This window comes from Tauraco erythrolophus, chromosome 17 (assembly GCF_009769465.1).
Source record: "Tauraco erythrolophus isolate bTauEry1 chromosome 17, bTauEry1.pri, whole genome shotgun sequence".
NCBI lineage: Eukaryota > Metazoa > Chordata > Aves > Musophagiformes > Musophagidae > Tauraco > Tauraco erythrolophus.
Window position 1 is genome coordinate 12,824,627 of NC_141481.1, and position 16,287 is coordinate 12,840,913.

Here is a 16,287-nt window from a genome sequence, read left to right on the forward strand (position 1 = left end):
CGGAAACTGCAAAAATACATCAAAATAGAGGGTTGTTCGCTATCCGTTCTCTGCAGACCCTGGACTGTATCAGTCTGAAACAGTAGAAGTACCGATGTTAAAAGTGGATGGAGTTAGCATCTCATAAACAAGTAAAGTCCGTGATTATCTGCCCTCCAGGAATCCAGATATTTCTAAGAATACTAATCCTGCCCTGGCACTTGTTCAAGACACTGGTAGTGTTGTAAGGCCAGCCCAGCTGCTCGTCCAGCCGGGCAACTCAACTCCAAACATGGATTGAGCTCTTTGGATTTAATCTCACATACCAGTAACAAAAAATGGAGTATTTTCTATTGTCTGTCTTTTGAAAAAAGAAATAAAATCTAAGTGGAGAGTGTAGCAGAAGACAGCCTAAAAGGCTTGCTTCAAAGCTTCAATATCAGACTCTTAGGGAAGAAAAACACTGGCTGGACCTGGATCAAAATTTCACCTGGACTTGGAGGCATTTGGATCCCTTTAATAGGCATGTAAATCCTCAAATTCCCCTGGCTGCTACTCTCAGTCCAGCTGAATCCCAGCTTGAGACTCCCACTACTTCAAGGGAGAGCTACGAAGGGCTCCGTGGATTTAAATAACTTCAGAGTGAGCCTGATCCTCACCCCAGCCTGAAACTTCGGCGGGGCTCCTCGCCGAGCCCGTGCCAGCGTCCCTCCGCTCCCCCGCGTCCCAGCGAGGCTGCGGAGCCACCGTGCCCAAAATCCCGGAGGAAAACTCTGTTGTGCTTTCAGGCTGCTCCGAAACCCTGGTAACAAAACCTCGTTAGGAAAACAAAGCTCCGGAGAGTTTTGCAGTCCCTTTTAGCCTCTTGTTTCTTTTTGTCTTGTTTTTAACTTCTAATGATGTCACGGTCGAATTTACAGATTTTTTTATTTATTTTTTTTTTTTAAAAAAAGAAAAATCCTGAAGAATTTGAGTTCAGAGAGAAACTTCAAAGACTCCTGTGCGTAAACATCCATCTGTTCCTTTGCGTGTTCATCTGAGGTCCTGGAACTGAAACCCTTCTGGGGGAGTTTGTTTTGCTCTCCCTGGATGTGCCGACACGATGGGCAATTAATCGAGGCAGGATGTTCGGCGAGGACCGGTGGGGCTGTGTCATTGAAACGTGCTTTTCAAAAGAACAGCAAATGTACTTTTTTTTTGTTTGTAAGGAGCCTCTATGATTTCCATACAATGCCGTTGCATTTTGAATTGAGTGGATTTTGGTTAAAAAATGATGAAAGCGCTATGAAATTAGTACCTTGCAAAGGATTGCTCAGCAGACGGCTGATTCCGGCAGGAAATTATTTCAACTTGTTGGTTCGTCTTTCAAATTGGATTTAGAAGACAAGCAGCTGAAGCCACTTGAAAATGGATTTAGGGGCCACTTGAACTTTCTGTCGTGGATGAACCCAATTTTGTTCTACATGACAGCAAACCCTCCGCGGTATTTTACCAGCAATGGAGGCTGCTGCGCTTCTAATCCTGAACACAAAGAAACAGAAAGACCTTAAATAGCTGAGAGGGGAAAACGAACCCCTCCAAGGCAAGAAGATCCTTCTTAGACCTGACCTTTCCCCTTTCTTTATAGAACTTTGTTATTTATTTCGCTCTAGGAGCAGAGGGTTACTCACCTCAGAGAGTTCACGAAAACGTTGGAAACCAGCCATGAAGATTTGGCCCCCCAGGTATAAAATCTACTCCCTTGCCCTTTACTAACACCAATAATCATAATAAATGATCTCTAACTTGCCATTAAAAATGAAAATGAATGAACTTACTCTCAGCAGCAGGAGAGTACACTACTACTGCAAGGCTCCACAGGCAGAGCCAGCTGGGGTGGCTGTAACCTCCTGGTTTTCCCGGGGTGGGGAGCCAGGCAGAGCCCAGGCAGACCATCGTGGCTGCGGTGCAGACATGGGGGTTACTTACTTGGGACCCTGTTAATGGCTCGTAGCGGCCGAAGTACCCGGACGGTGCGGATCGCAGACAAGCTCACGTTGTGCCCATCCAGAGAATACTCCATCATGCTGCGGGGGAAAGAGGAAAGGTGTCAGGACGTGGGATGCTCAGTCTCTGGGCTATGAGGGTGCTGGGGCTGCCCGGGGTTGGGGCTGGTGCTGTCTGCACGCTCTGCAAGCTGTAGCCTGGGTTTGCAAACCCACCCACTCTGTGTCTGCAGCTCCTAACATGCATCATGCCATCAGTGGGGGATATAAGGAGTATTAAGAGACTGAAAATACCACGACAAGAAGCTGCAAAGTCGGAGTCACAGAATTTGGGGCAGAAGAGGAGCCCCCAACTACGAGCTCAGCTCCCCCAGCCGCGCTGCTCTCCCTTTCCACCAGCTTATTGCTCCGGCCGGCGGCGCATCCGCAGCCTTCCCGGGGAGATCGCTGCACAACTCCACGCAGCTCAAAGTCAATAAGATGTTTCTGATATTATACCCCCTGCCAGCACCCCAGTGTATTTTCACGCCAGCTTATCTCTCCCCCTATGACAAAAATGTGAATAATCAAGCTGGCAAATGACATTAAAGTAGTTTGGTTTCCATTTTATTATTAAGAATAGGGAACGTTTTCTTTTTCATGCTCCGTCTCCATTTCACATAAACATTTCTCTCTCAGGCTGGGAAGGACATTAAGTTAAGTCAGTTTTCTTGCTCTTTTATAGCAATGAGTGGCAAATGTGTGTAGTGTTGTTTTTTAAATGGGGTTATGGTTAGTTAGCATGGCTGTAATTACAATTTATGAGTTTGACTACAGGGAAGCACTTGTAAATATGTCACAAATCTCTCACCACGCCTGTTCAAATAACATAACAGCATCAAAAGCAACCCTGCGAGTAAGCTGTGGGATCCCAGGGAGAAAGAGCTTTTGTTTGGGTTTTTTTAAAATAAACAAACAGATATGGAACGAGAAAGGCAAATACGAGCTGAACTGCTGCAACCAGGCGCTTCAGAAGCTTCAATGCAAAGAAAGATTTTCAATTGAAGCATCCTGCAGCCAGGATGGACCAAAATCGTTACGTGCCATCAGGAAGCAACGGGCAAATGGACAGAAGCAAGAGTCGAATGGACTTAAGGCAAGAGCAGAGGGAGGTTTGGTTTCTGGCCAGCCTTGCTCAGGCGCATCACTGCCCACGTGCCCGTGCTCTGCTCTGCCGGAGCCTTGCGCTTCGTATTTGATGCCTTGTCCTGCTCTGCAAAGTTTAATTGGGAATATCTCGGTGTTCTGATGTTTGCTTCTCTTTTGGTTTTGTCCTGAAGCTGTTGGGTGTAACCCTGCGATATCTCTGGCATTGCACCGAGGTGACTTTGGCTTGTTAGCCTTAATTTGCAGTGCAGAGGCCCCGGTGATTTTGAGCTGGTTTTAGTGATAACCTTCCCAAAAAAATTTATTTTTTTTTTCCTGAAGTAGTTAGTGAGTCTTTATAAATCAAAACCACCTTAAAGCTTGTACGTAGGAACTGAACCGAACACGATGAATAGCTTCAAAACTCAGCACGGCATGAAAACAGGTTTTAAATCTAACGCATGTTCATTAAGCAGCCGGAGCAGAGCAGCGGGAAGCGGCTCGGAGCCGCACGGACCACACAGTGGGAAAGCCATCGGAAACACCCGTTCACACCCGTGCCGAGGGGCCTGGAGCCAGCACCAGGTGTCTGCTCTAAACCAACCTTGCAGGAATAGACAAAGCATTGTTTAAAGTCCCTGAAGTGAGCAGCGCCGAAGCCGGAATCCGTTCGCTGGCGTGGTCCCAATACGGCACACTCACAATTTATCCGGTAAAGATAATATCCACGAGTTAAGTGGATTTTAGTGTATCTGACACAGTTTCTGAACTACTAATAGCATGTAAAAGGAGTACGAAATGCTCCAGCAGGACCTGGCTTTGTACTCCAGAGAGCACATGCGACTACTAGCATGTTGCAGGGCCAACTCCTGGGGCCTCATTTTTACTTGGCCCTTGGAGTTTTGATGGGGCAGATAAAAGATGAATAATCCAGGATTTGGCCTAGAAAACAGACTTTCTGACCCTGATATATTGGACTTCCATAATAGTCCATTTAGAATTTGAGAGTAAGTTGTGGGGGGATCTACATCACCCACCGAAGCCAACTTGAACCACTTGATGGATTCCAGATTGGACCTTCTACAAGAAATGAAAACATTTGAAACCTTCATGAAAAAGTCAAAGGTTTCTTTGTCGAGGCCAAGCTTGAGGTTTTGTTCTTATATCACTCTTGTAAGCCTAGAATACCCTGGGAATGCCCGACAGAAACCTCCTGGAGCTGGAAATTTTGGGTATGCAAGAACTGAAGGTCTGGGTGGACTGGCGCTTGGTAGGTGATTCCTTACAGCCTCTGGGTACTAAAAAAAAGGAGGCACAAGCCTTTGTGATGTCTTCTACCATGAACAGTTTCCAGTCCTTCAGCTGTCAACTTAAAGAAGTCCAAAGCATATCATATGAGCCTGCAACGTCTCCAGGGACGGGATGCACAAGAAAACTCTTCGGTTTCAGCTCTTATGGACAACATTTTTGATGCTCGGGAAATGCTTTCAACTTGGCTGCTGGACAGACTGAAAGGCTGTAAGCTCCGTTCAGCCTGAAATTTTCCAGGGTACTTTTCTCAGGCGAGCAAAACATGAAAGGGCTTTCAGTGCTGGAACAAACTTGAGACACAATCTGTTGCTAGAGGCAGAATATATGTTTATTTTGTAGTTTCCCTGCTTACCCTCTGCTCTCTTTGGTATTCTTGCTAGGAAGCCAAATCACTTATTTGAGGGGACCGAATGGGACAAACAAAGCAGGCGGCACTGCCTGGCACTTGTTTCCCTTCTCATCAGAAAAAGTCTCGTAATAACTTTGTCACATCCATCCGCTTGCTGGAAAAACCAACTCCTGTTATTCCAGCTGTGTGCTCCCTGCTGAAACCACCTCCAGTTTTAGGAGCAGACACTGGATTGAACAGTGGTGGTGGGAGAGGTGAAGAACCCCAGCTTATCACACGACTTCTTGCTCTCCACGAGCGTTACTGGTCAGCCCAGATCCTGAGCCAGCCTGTCTCCTGAGAGATGGGAAATAATGTCACAGGTACAGCTCGAATAACACCAAAATCATCTGGAGATGGCTCAGGATCAGCCAGAGAAGCGGCTGTTCCTCCTCTCATTTTCAGCCCAAGTCATGCCAGGCTGGCAGCAGGGCTTCCCAGCCAGGTCGCCTGCTGCTTCTGCTGTTTTCATTCTTCTCAAACACACACCAGCCACGGAGGATGGGGAAATGCCCTGGAAAACTACCAAATTGACTCACCAGCCACCTTCCCTCTCACCCCAGGTGCTACATGAACAAAGATCCTGGTGCCAAACCTGACTCCGATCTATGAGCAGAAGGCTCAGCCCTTCTGCCTGCGTGGGCTAGTTTATTCTCCCCCTTGGCCGGAATGATCTGTTTGATGATGTGGGGAACCTCTGCTCTTCAGGAGGGCTCATCCTGCAGGTTCAGCGTGGGGAAACGCTGTCGGCGCGTTGGTTACGGATGGCAGATTTCTGCTCCCCAGTTCCCCCTGCAACCTTGACCTTGCTCTTCCCCTACTACTTCTGGCTTAAACATTGCAGCGGCTTTGGAAAGAAAAAATAATTAACTGCTTCTTTTGTTGTCTGTGCTGTTCCTTCCCGGGCTGTAACCACACACGGGTTCAAAGGCAGCTCTGTGCAGGAGAGCTCATGTTTTATTCAAACCAGTAAGGCCATTCCTAATTGTATTCCAGACAAATAATGTGGAGTAAAACAAAACTCCATTAGTGCCGTGAAGATTGTACATCACCAACGCAAGGGTAAAAATGCCCCAACATATTACAGGAATGTTCTAATTAACCCCAGGCTGGTCATTATAAACCCAGGAATTCAAAAATAAGGCAGAGCTCTGTAATTAAAGCAGTCTATCCCTTTCTAGGGTATACTAAGCAGGTAAGAGAGTCTGGGGTTACTAAACCCCATTTATTTATAGAAAAAAGGTTTAGATTTGCCAAGTTTTTAGTCTACTCAGTTTTTTTCCCTACGGATGTCAGGGAGTTGGTGTCAAAAGCGCCCAGATTTTCCTTATATCTGCTTATTAACACATCCTGCACAAATAAGCAGCTGTAGGAGACAGTATTAAAATGTAAACCAGGTTTACAGGAGACATTTGCACGCCCTTGTAATTTGGGAGGATCAGCAATGGCAGCTGCTGGTTAACTTCTGGTCAGCTTCTTCCACTGAGATTTCAACCTTCTGAACCAGATTTTTGGGATGGATTCTCCTAGTTTGGCTAATTTCTGCCTCACTTTACTGGTGTCACACAGCTGGAGCGGGACTGAGCTGCCATGTGTTTTTTCCACCCATCCTGGAGACAGCAGCCTTAACCACCAGTGCTGGGACATACTGGCCATTGCAGGTACTAGATCAGCGTGCACTTGATTTGACAAAGAAGACACCAGCAAAAAGATTGTTATTGAAAACCCGATGGCTTTTGCCCTCACATTCATACCCCATCCCCTAATCTGGCGTGGTTGCCAGAGGTGAAACCAAACGAGACTTATGAGACTTTGAGTCTGGCAGCTTTCACAAGCCGCTATGAAAACCAGCCAGGACAACCTACAGATTCGTCTATCTGGGGTTTTCTCACTTTCACCACAAAGAGCAAATTTATGAGGTTTTGTTACTGACCCCGCCATCACGATGAAGAAGTCCAGGCGATTCCACGTATCTCCAAGGTAACACTTCTGCCCGAAGATCCCCAGAGCCACCATCTTGATGACCATCTCCACCGCAAAGAAAGCGAAAATGAAGTCGTCAAATGCCTGGAGACCAGTAAAAGATTATTACAGTCAGTTCTGCTGTGCTTTCTTATCGGGGAAAGGGAAAGCAGAGACACGAGTGCTCCCACCGCACAGGCACTCCGTATATCCTGATAGATGCTGCAAGGGAAAGGACTGGGACCAAAGTGCCACCTACTGAGCTCAGAAATAAAACCTGCAATGGCTGATGGCAACCCCTGAGCACAGCTCCTGGGTCAGTCCACTGCCTGGGAAGCATTAGCAGCTTCTGTTAACTACTGACAAAGATACGAGGACATCACTGTTGTACAGACTGGATATTTTTCCTGGCATTTAAAGCCTACGCATTCAACAGCAGCTTGTGGTTGGGTCTGTGAGGTCTCAGCAACTTCCACTGGAAGCTGAGTTTCCAGACTGGGCAGCTCGTATCTCCTAGAAAGAATTTGTCCCATCTAATGCAGGGGGATGTGCTTCACCTCTGATGCCTTCACGGACTCCCAAAGGGACCAGATTCCCACCCACGGACCTGGACACAGCTGGGAGTGAATGTGCACATCAAGCAGAGGCTGAAGCAGTGGCAATAAGGGCAGTTCTGCTGTACGTGAGGAATGGCTGGAGCGGTTCCTCCTGGTGCAGAGGCTCAGGGCATCCCGCTGGCAAGCCTCTGAATGAAGGTCAAAATTTGGGGTTTTAGATTACTGTGAAAAAAAGAAGAGAAAATAAAAGTGTGCAAATTAATGCAGTGCTGCCCTATAGAACATGCCTTTGGTTAAAGAATGACTTCTGTAGCGTAGCAGGGACTTGGACAGCTGTGGTTTCTCCAGCCTTCCTGAAGACTAGATGTACATGCATGAAATGTGGATGTACTTGGAAGACACCATGAAATGGACTCTGTTGTAAATACCACCCTGTGTGTTGCCTGTAACCTTGAACATCAGGAGATACAGATTGCTTTTAAATCACGTGCCCAGGTTTTGTTGTTTCGCAAAAGTGACTTGATAAAGCACAGGAACTTCTCAACCTACAGACATGACTGCTGCTGTCCAAGCCACTCTCTCAATGACCACACTGTTTGGGCTCGTGTTTTTGGCACTTTCAATTTAAGGCCTGAGCAGATTAACGGTAAAATTAACAGAGCAGCCACATGGGAGCCAAATTCCCACTGTGCATCCAGGTACCTCTGCGTGGCTGCGTGTGAGCACCATCTTCTCTGGCTGTTGGCTTTAGCAATCAACCTTTCCCTTGATAAACTACGCAGAAGTTTTGCTCTGTTATTTCAGTTCATTTAATAACTGGCATCTGAAGGTCTCCACAAAGAAGTTCAGGCTTTTCTACCTCATGTTCTGGCTTCCGTCCCCTCCTGCAAGCTGTGACGGGCTGAGGGATAACTATGGCTGTACTTGCAGCCCTCTCCTGCCTGCAAACCCTTCAGGACAACACTTTGGGTTTTGCAAATATATGCTGTAATCATTAAGCTGGTATGAGAAACCAAATTCAGTGCCTGGGCTCCTCGCAGACGTACAAGTGTCTATTCTGAGGAGAACAGACCACACAGGCTGTGTGTTTGCAACCTGATTAAATTATGAAAAAAGCAAAGCAAATAAGGAGCATTAAATAATGTCACCTCCTTGTCCAAGCAGGGTTCCCTTTGTCTGCCTGGACATTTTGGCAGGGCTGGGCATCCTCCAGAGTCTCACGTGGATGAATCTGTGGCAGAAAACCAGCAAGCACGTGGAGGGTAACCTTTCAGGAGAGACTGGACGCTTTCTGATGGGCTCTCTGAGCCCACAGCTGCCTGCAGTGTGACATTTTCTGTTGAAGGAGATGGACTGGCCACCCCTGGGTGCTGCTTCACACCAACCCTGAGCCTGACCCTCTGGACGATCCCTATGCTCGATGTCGCTGGTGGCAACAGTTTCTCCAAAACTGATGTCATTCCATAACAAACCTCTAGTGGCTTCTCAATTCACCTGGATTACTTGGCTCTGCACTTAACAGATCCTCTTTTAAGGTTGAAAGAGGTTTTGGTGATAAACTCTGCTATTCCTGGCATCTGCAGGCAGTTCTAGACCAATCTTTGAAAGAGGCAGGAGAGTCTGGTTGGAAGGACCCCACTGGCCTTCCCGTACGGCTGAAATGCTTGAAGGGAAGTAAAGCAGCAGATCTGACCCGAGGCCGTTACACCACCACATGTCGGTAGTCCCTGCCTGGGTTGATGTAATGCAGTAGAAACAACAAAAGTTGGTTCCAGGCCTGAGAACCGAGTTGTTGCAGGAAGCCCAGCGCCAAGGTGCAGCCCACACACCAGATGCTGCCGGGATGTGCTTCCAAAATGAATCCTGCGGGCATATGGCAGTGAGGGGATTGCCAGGACACGGCGAGGGATGAAGTGATAAGCGTGATGCCCCGCTAAGCTCAGGGTGGCCAACAAACAAGGGTCTGTGAGCTTTGTACGCGTACGCATCTCCCAAAGGTCAGTTATCCTGGCACTTGGCAATGCTGCACCTCAGCTGGTGGGCTCCACTGCGGAGGAGGGCAGGCACGGACCCATCCCATGCTTTCCTGTTCATGAAGAAAGAAATGAAATGGCAAAGTCACCAGTGCCATATTGCGCAGACCAGACTGCAGCAACCCATGAGATGCCGGCAGTGACCTGGCCGAGGTGGAACCGACTGACTGCGAGCAAGAGGTTCTCTGTGGCATTGGCCATCCTGGAATTAAAAAGAGCTCAACACTTCCAGCGGGACCTGGATGCCCACCTTTGAGTCCCTCTACCCTTATTAATTGTGTAGACAAAGGATCTTGCTGGAGTTAGTCCAACTCAGTCAGCCTTTGGGGCTCACCTAGGGCCATGGCAGGTCTCCTCGGAGGACCGACTCAGCTGCCAAAGTGTGGCTTATTGGAAAAACTATCCCTATGGAAAGGGTTTTCATGGCTGGATCCTGGGGAAAAGGGACAAGATGGGGGTCCCTGCTCCCAGGATGGCCACCCCTCTGCAAACCACACGACCCAGGCAAGCAGGGCAGCACGGGATCCTTACCTGCAGGATGGTGCACCGCTCCGACTGGCACTCCACGTCCTCGCAGGGCTGGAACATGCCCAGGGTGACGCAGTTCAGGAGGATGACCAGCATGCTGATGTGCTCGAACCAGGTGAGAGGAGGGCGTTAAGGAGAGCACACTTGAGGGGAAAAGCTGAAGCACCATGCTATTTACACATCAAAAAGCCTTCACTCCTCAAGCAAGCCCAAAAGAAAACACCACCAAACATCCCAGATCTGCTACAGTTTGAAGTTTTTGGCAGCTGAGGAGAGGGCCTTAGAAAGGGTAGTCCTGTTGAGATGAAGGGACAAAGAAGCCCTTTCATTCCCCACAGCAGCAAAGTCAGAGAAGCACAACCAGGCCCATGGCTACGCTTCCCCTCTCAAGTCCTCCACACCCCCGTCCTCTTCTGCACACTTCATGCGAGAGCGCAACTGCCTCTGTCCTTCTCTCACAGCAACTTTCATCTCCAGATCTCAAAGGGTTTTACCCTTTGAATCACCCCACTCGTCCACTAGCATTAACTCTTTCATTACCTTACTAAAGAAAGAAAGATGAACTAATTCAGGAACAACCAGAAACCCAACTTGTGCACGGTTCCTTGTGCCAACCAGTTGAGGTTGCTCTCCTCGTTCCCATCTCGAGTCATGGGAATGGGTGCTGAATGCAAGCTCTGTCCTTCCTACCCCGTTTCTAAGTTTCACGGAGCTCTAGAGTCCATTTTGAGCTCTACATCATGACCGAAGACGAAGCCAAAACAAAGCCAAGCTGATGGCACAAGCTGCCAGGACCAAGGATAGTGGCATACTGGGATACGGGATGTAAACCAGCACCCAGGGTGCACAGCACAGGCTTCAAAAGGGAAGGAAAGGGCTCGAGGTTGGAAGTCTCCAGTCACCAAAAAAAGACCATATTCTCTTACAGGACCCACCAGTGCTCAACTGCACTAACGGGAATAGTTTCAAAGTAGCACGTGGTGATTTGCATCAGTGCAAAATAGGCCCAGAGCTTACGATTGCTGCTGGCGTGACTATTAAAAATAATAAAAAAAAGATTTGGGGGAACTAAACAGGAGTTTCACAAATTAAGCATGAATGAGAGAACTGTTCTTAGGGAAATAATTAGAAACATCTGTGTATGAATAAACCTTTACGCTTTCGAACACACAAGCGTATGCGAGCAAGGGATCACGGAGGAAGCAGCACACAGACGTTGTCTTGTTTCTGATAACAACAATTCTCCTGCTTTGGAAACCTGAACAAAAAATACCTACTGTATTTACGCTGTTGTTTTTAGAAATATTTTATCTGGCATTTTGGCAGTTCAGCATCAGATTTATCCCAGCAGAAGATCAGGCAAGAGCAGGGCTGCAGTCTCAAACTACTTTTGCACACACGCTCTCATTTATGCAGGTGAGCAGAAAAAAGAGAAATCGGTGGGTCAGGTCCTGCAGCTCCCTTAAAACCCGAACCCAACCCACTTCTTGTTTTGGACAGGGCTCTAATTTGAAAATTCAGAGCTCAGAACACCTCGGAGCCCATGTTGGAGACTGAACACGCCAGACTTGGAAACCCAGTTGTCTAAAATGGAAACACATGAAACCCTCCAGTACACCAGGGCAACCTGGTGTAGTGGAGGGTTTCCCTGCCCATGGCAGGGCGGTTGGAACTAGATGATCTTTGAGGTCCCTTCCAACCCAAACCATTCTGTGATTCTATGATTCTATGAAACCCCCAGGTCACCCTGGCAGCGATGCAGAAGGAGCTGGGGCAGGCGAAGCTCCTGGCCAAAGCCCCAGAGGACTTGTGCATCGCTGAAATACCGATGTTGGTTTATTTTAATTTCTCCCTCCCTTCGATGACTTCGTTCTGATTTTTGACATGTTTAGGGGCTGTTTGGATCCTCTTCCCTTTGCCTAATTAAAAGCAGAGTCGAAATCTTCCTCCATAGAGAAAACCGCCCGCATCAGACCCAAACAAAGCCCAACCCGTGGCCACATCCTACTTAAAATACTTGCATGGCTTGGCGGGATTCATGTGGAACCCCCTGCACACAGGGCTCCTGCCCTATTCCCAGGGTGCCTGCAGTTGCATTCATTTCACTTATTATACTTGCAGATTATTTTTTTTTCCCCCTTTAAATTAGAAAAAACAGTATGTGAATTTTGAACTGTTAAAAGCAGATATAACTGTGTTGATACATTAGGTCTCCTGCTTTCCCTGGAGGAGGGGAGTTCACTGCCCCTGTACCTGGTTGCTCCAACCTTGCTCCAGCAATGGGGAAGGAGCAGCCTAGGCTCTTCCCTGCCACAGGAGTGATGAGGCTTTGGAATCCACCATCCACCAAGGGCTGCTGGTTGTGTTACTGCTCTCCATCCTGCTCTCCATTGCCTAAGCCCTTGCTTCTAGCTGAACCGATCAAGAATTAGAACGAGATGATCTTTAAGGTCCCTTCCAACTCAAACCATTCTATGATCCTGTAAGAATTAGATTTTGTTTTCCATTAGAAAACACTGATTTGTCAAAAGCAAATTGTTGGCATGGACCAGTTTTGATGGCAACAGTCAATTAAGACAGACTTTTTTGCATAAAACATGCAAGAGCCTGTCCCCAGAAAGGCAGAGGCACAGCCTGTTGCTGAAGGGAGTCCCCAGGAGCACAGGAAACCCTGATGGATGCTGAGGTCTCCTACATCTCAGGCTCTTCTGGCTTCTAGGTCAGCATTTGTTTGCTGCTCAGATCACTCTCATCATGATACAAAATCACAAATATTTAAAAAATGAAAATTCTCTGAGCAGAAAACCTGCCCGCCCTCTGGATCCAGCATCTGGCCCTGATTTTTGATTGCAGTGGAACAACTAAAGCCTAAGGCTGAAGATGTCTGGAGGGTAAAGCCCCTGTTCTACTGAGCTACCCCGGACCTAAGGTGCCTTCATTCAGGTGCTCTGCTCATCACATCTCTAAAAACTTCTGTCTTTCTTTCATCTAAATGATCGAATTGTGGGTTTTATGGCTAAACAATAATCTGCATGAGAAGAACTGTCACTGGAGTTGAAATGAGTGTCCTGATTCTTTAAAGACAGGCAGAGCCACTGCTGTCCCCTGTCCATCTAACACCAAAGCTGAATTTGGTGTCTTTCAGGACGCCAGAAGAGTTGTTTTAATTTTTTAACAGAAAAAAAGAAAGGCTCTTCCATAGCTTTGTGGTCACAGATGTTGAGAGGCTGCCAGTGCAGTCAGCAAGGGTCAGGGACAGAGGGACAGCCGCGAGATGGGAAATGGCAACGCTGCCGCACGCACAAAGGAGAGAGACAACAGAAAATTTGCGCTGCCTTTGAAGAAAAGTCTGAAAAGGTGGAATAAAATCCACTGCAGGGAACAGTTTTGCTTTGTCCAGAGAACAAACTGGAGGAGGGAGGTGGAAGGCCCTGCTCAGGGCTTGGATGTTTCCCAGGGATGCTCCTCTCCTTCCTCATCCCCGAACACTTTGCAAGGGAATGGGGCTGGAGGGGTCTGAGCCAAATGGTCCTGTCCTTGCTCAGCCCCTCCAGCCCAACATCTCCTCCTGTGGCTCCCTCAAAGGCATTAAGCTCCTGCCCTATTTATTTTCACATCGGATTAATGACAGCAAAATCCCTAATTCGAAAGTGGGATTACCCCGAGTGCTCGGCCCTAGTGGGACTAATCCTTTCTCCCTCCATACACAGATATTGGAGGGAATTTCAGTTCACCCCCCTCTTCCTTGCTCCTGGCTCCAGAGGAGCCCAAAACCTGTGGCTTAACCCCAGGCCAGCTGCTTTCCCCAAGCCCCCCAAAGCCATGTGGGCTTCGGAAGCCATGGGGAGATGCCCCAAAGCAAAACTCCGCCGGGCAGCGGGATCGCCAGGTGGGATTACAGAGGGCATCTTTTCATGGCATCCTCCCCTGGGAGCCTGGCTAATTCCAAACACCCAGCCAGAAAGAAAAACCCCATTCTGATAATCATGGGAAGACACTTAGAAGAGAAAAAGGGAGAGGAAAAGGTGAAAAAAGTCCACAGCAATCCAACGGTGGGGTTGTGCCACACAAAGAGCAAGGATGTGGCTGGAGACAGAAGCCCCACAGACTCGTGGGTGACCCTGCCGTGTTGCCGCACATCCTGCCTGGTATTTTTGCAACCAGGAGGTCAAGGAAGGTGAGGGATGGTGACACCAAACAGCCATACGGGGCTCCTGCTCACAGCCCGGGTGGCACCGGCTCTCGCGCTGCTGGAGCTGGGATGGGACAGGACGGGCTCCGGATTCTCCTGGCGCTCCGGCAGCAGAGGTGGCTGCGACCCACGAAAACCGTGACTGTGCAAAACTGGGTACTTCTGAGTTACCATGGAAACTGCTGCTCTCGAGGCCACCGAAGCACCACCCAGTTTAAGAGCCGCCAACTTCATGACTAGAAGGTTTGAAAAGAAAAAGATGCAAAGGGGAGATCTCAACTAACCGCTGGAGGCAGAGATAATTGCAAAAGATTTGCCCAATATTTCTTCCTGTGCCACAAATTCCAGCACGACATCTCCAGCACATCCGGCTGAGCTCAAATCCCCCGGACGCCCTTCGGCAGGAGCTGGGGAGCAGCGGAGCCCTGCCCGACCCGGGGGGCTGCTCCCGGCTGCACAGCACCGCGCTGCGGGACCGACAGTCTCCTATGCTGAAATCTTGCCCTGAGTTTAGAAGTGGCAACACAGAAACCAGGTTCTGCCCCAAAATGTTGTTGGCCCCACCTGCTGGCAGTGCAACGGCTGATGCTGAGGCTCTCCAGATGCTGAGGCTTTCCCGATGCTGAGGCTCTCCAGCAGCTTTTCAGATGGTTTTACTGAAATCACCTCCAGGGAAAGACCAGTGGCTTGAGGATGACGAGCTCTGGTTGTCAGAAGAAGCCTCAGCATTGGCAAGAACCTCTTCCCTTGCTGACCTCTGCCGTGCCAGTTTAGCTGGTAAGGTCTTGACTTGATTTAAAAAAGAAGAGATGGGATTTCAAGGGTGTGTTGGAGCAGTTGCCCAAAAAAGCTCGAGTGTTTCCAGCGGTAAAGCCGTATGGCAGGAGCCCAAGGCAGAGAGTTGAGGTTGGATGGCCACTCATCAGCTCTGTGTCACCTAACCACTGGTATCAGTGCCAGGGCATGTGTTTGAGGAACAGGCAACCCAAAACAAACCCATGGAGGAGCTGTGCATGTGCCCTGCCCAGACAGAGACTTCCCGGCACCTCCTGCCTCCATCAGCAGCTCCGGCAGTGGGGTTCAACACGGCTCCTCCGTCACCAAGGCAGTGACACAGCAAGACTCTCATCTCCTAAGGACATTACTGATTAATTAAGAAATCCAGCTAACAAAGAGAGAAAAAAAAAAATTGTCTTTAAAACTGCTGCCTGGTGGGTCCGGAGCAGATTGGGACCTCAGAGTTGCTTTGCATCTTCGGATGCAGCGCAGAGCGAGGACGCCTGCAGCGCTACGGCACTTCACAGCATCGACAATCTGTTCTCAATGCAGCGTTTCCTGAAGACAAGTTTGTGTTTGGCCTCTGAATGAGCTTTTTCTTCTCCTCCTCCTTTTTAAAGCAAAGCACTTGTGACTCTTTCCATTGCTGACCTCAGACCCTGGTGTCATCGCTGCACCTCCAGCCGGCAGCACGTGGACCTGCCCCCGGGTTGCAAGGATGAAACCCAGAGGGAGAACTTTAAGAGCCTGGCCTCCAGACCCTCACATTTAACTTTCAAAGAGACTGACTTCTGTTAAGTCTATGGCAACAGAAGAAATTTAAGCAAAAGCAGAAATAAGCTGTGTCCTCACAGTGCTCACGCTCTGCTATGTGCTTGTTTAATTCAACCAGTTTGGGCATGGATCTAATTAAACTGGAAGAGCAGACCCAGCCAGGCCTGATGGCTCCGTCTCCTCCGGAGATGGTTTATACACCATGACATGGACGGCTGCAGGCAGGAGAAAAGAATGACTCTGCTGAAGTGAAAAACATCAAACCCAAACCCAGCATTCCCCAGCTCCTTCCCACTGTAAACCTCCAATTCTTGGCCCAGAATGAAATGTAAAATTAGCTGCAATGATGCAACCTGGATCTCTGCTTCATGTGTTTTGGCCAGCAAAACAACGTGGATAGTTCCTGCTTCTAGAAGACTTTCAGATCCTTGTACATTTGCACAATGACATCAGGGGATTTCTTGGCCTGCAGGTCAAAGTCTAATATTTTCTTTAAAAATTCAAAGGCCTTTTTGAATATAAAAATGAAAGACTTGAAAAGAAACAGCTTGTCTTGTTAGGAAGCTACGTGTTCAATACTGATTTTAAAATTGCACAGGTACAGAGTAGATGACCACGTCTGCAGCACTGGTTTGTGTCTGCAGACCAGTTTGCCGCCGGTCATGTCCCCACTCCA

General features: G+C 48.4%; 1 protein-coding gene across 4 annotated transcripts in view; it reads right to left on the minus strand.

The window, feature by feature from the left end:
* Positions 1-16,287, minus strand: part of CACNA1H (calcium voltage-gated channel subunit alpha1 H) — a 249,580-nt gene that overhangs the window by 116,392 nt on the left and 116,901 nt on the right. For 2 of the 4 annotated variants that reach the window (XM_086622220.1, XM_086622219.1), the window contains exons 2-4: positions 9,872-9,983; positions 6,722-6,855; positions 1,948-2,045 (exon numbers count right to left, since the gene is read on the minus strand). In XM_086622220.1, the coding sequence (XP_086478346.1) occupies positions 1,948-2,045; positions 6,722-6,855; positions 9,872-9,983 (344 nt within the window). Of the gene's footprint in view, positions 1-1,947; positions 2,046-6,721; positions 6,856-9,871; positions 9,984-16,287 lie in introns of those variants that run through there. The other 2 variants (XM_086622222.1, XM_086622221.1) reach the window with 1 other exon arrangement.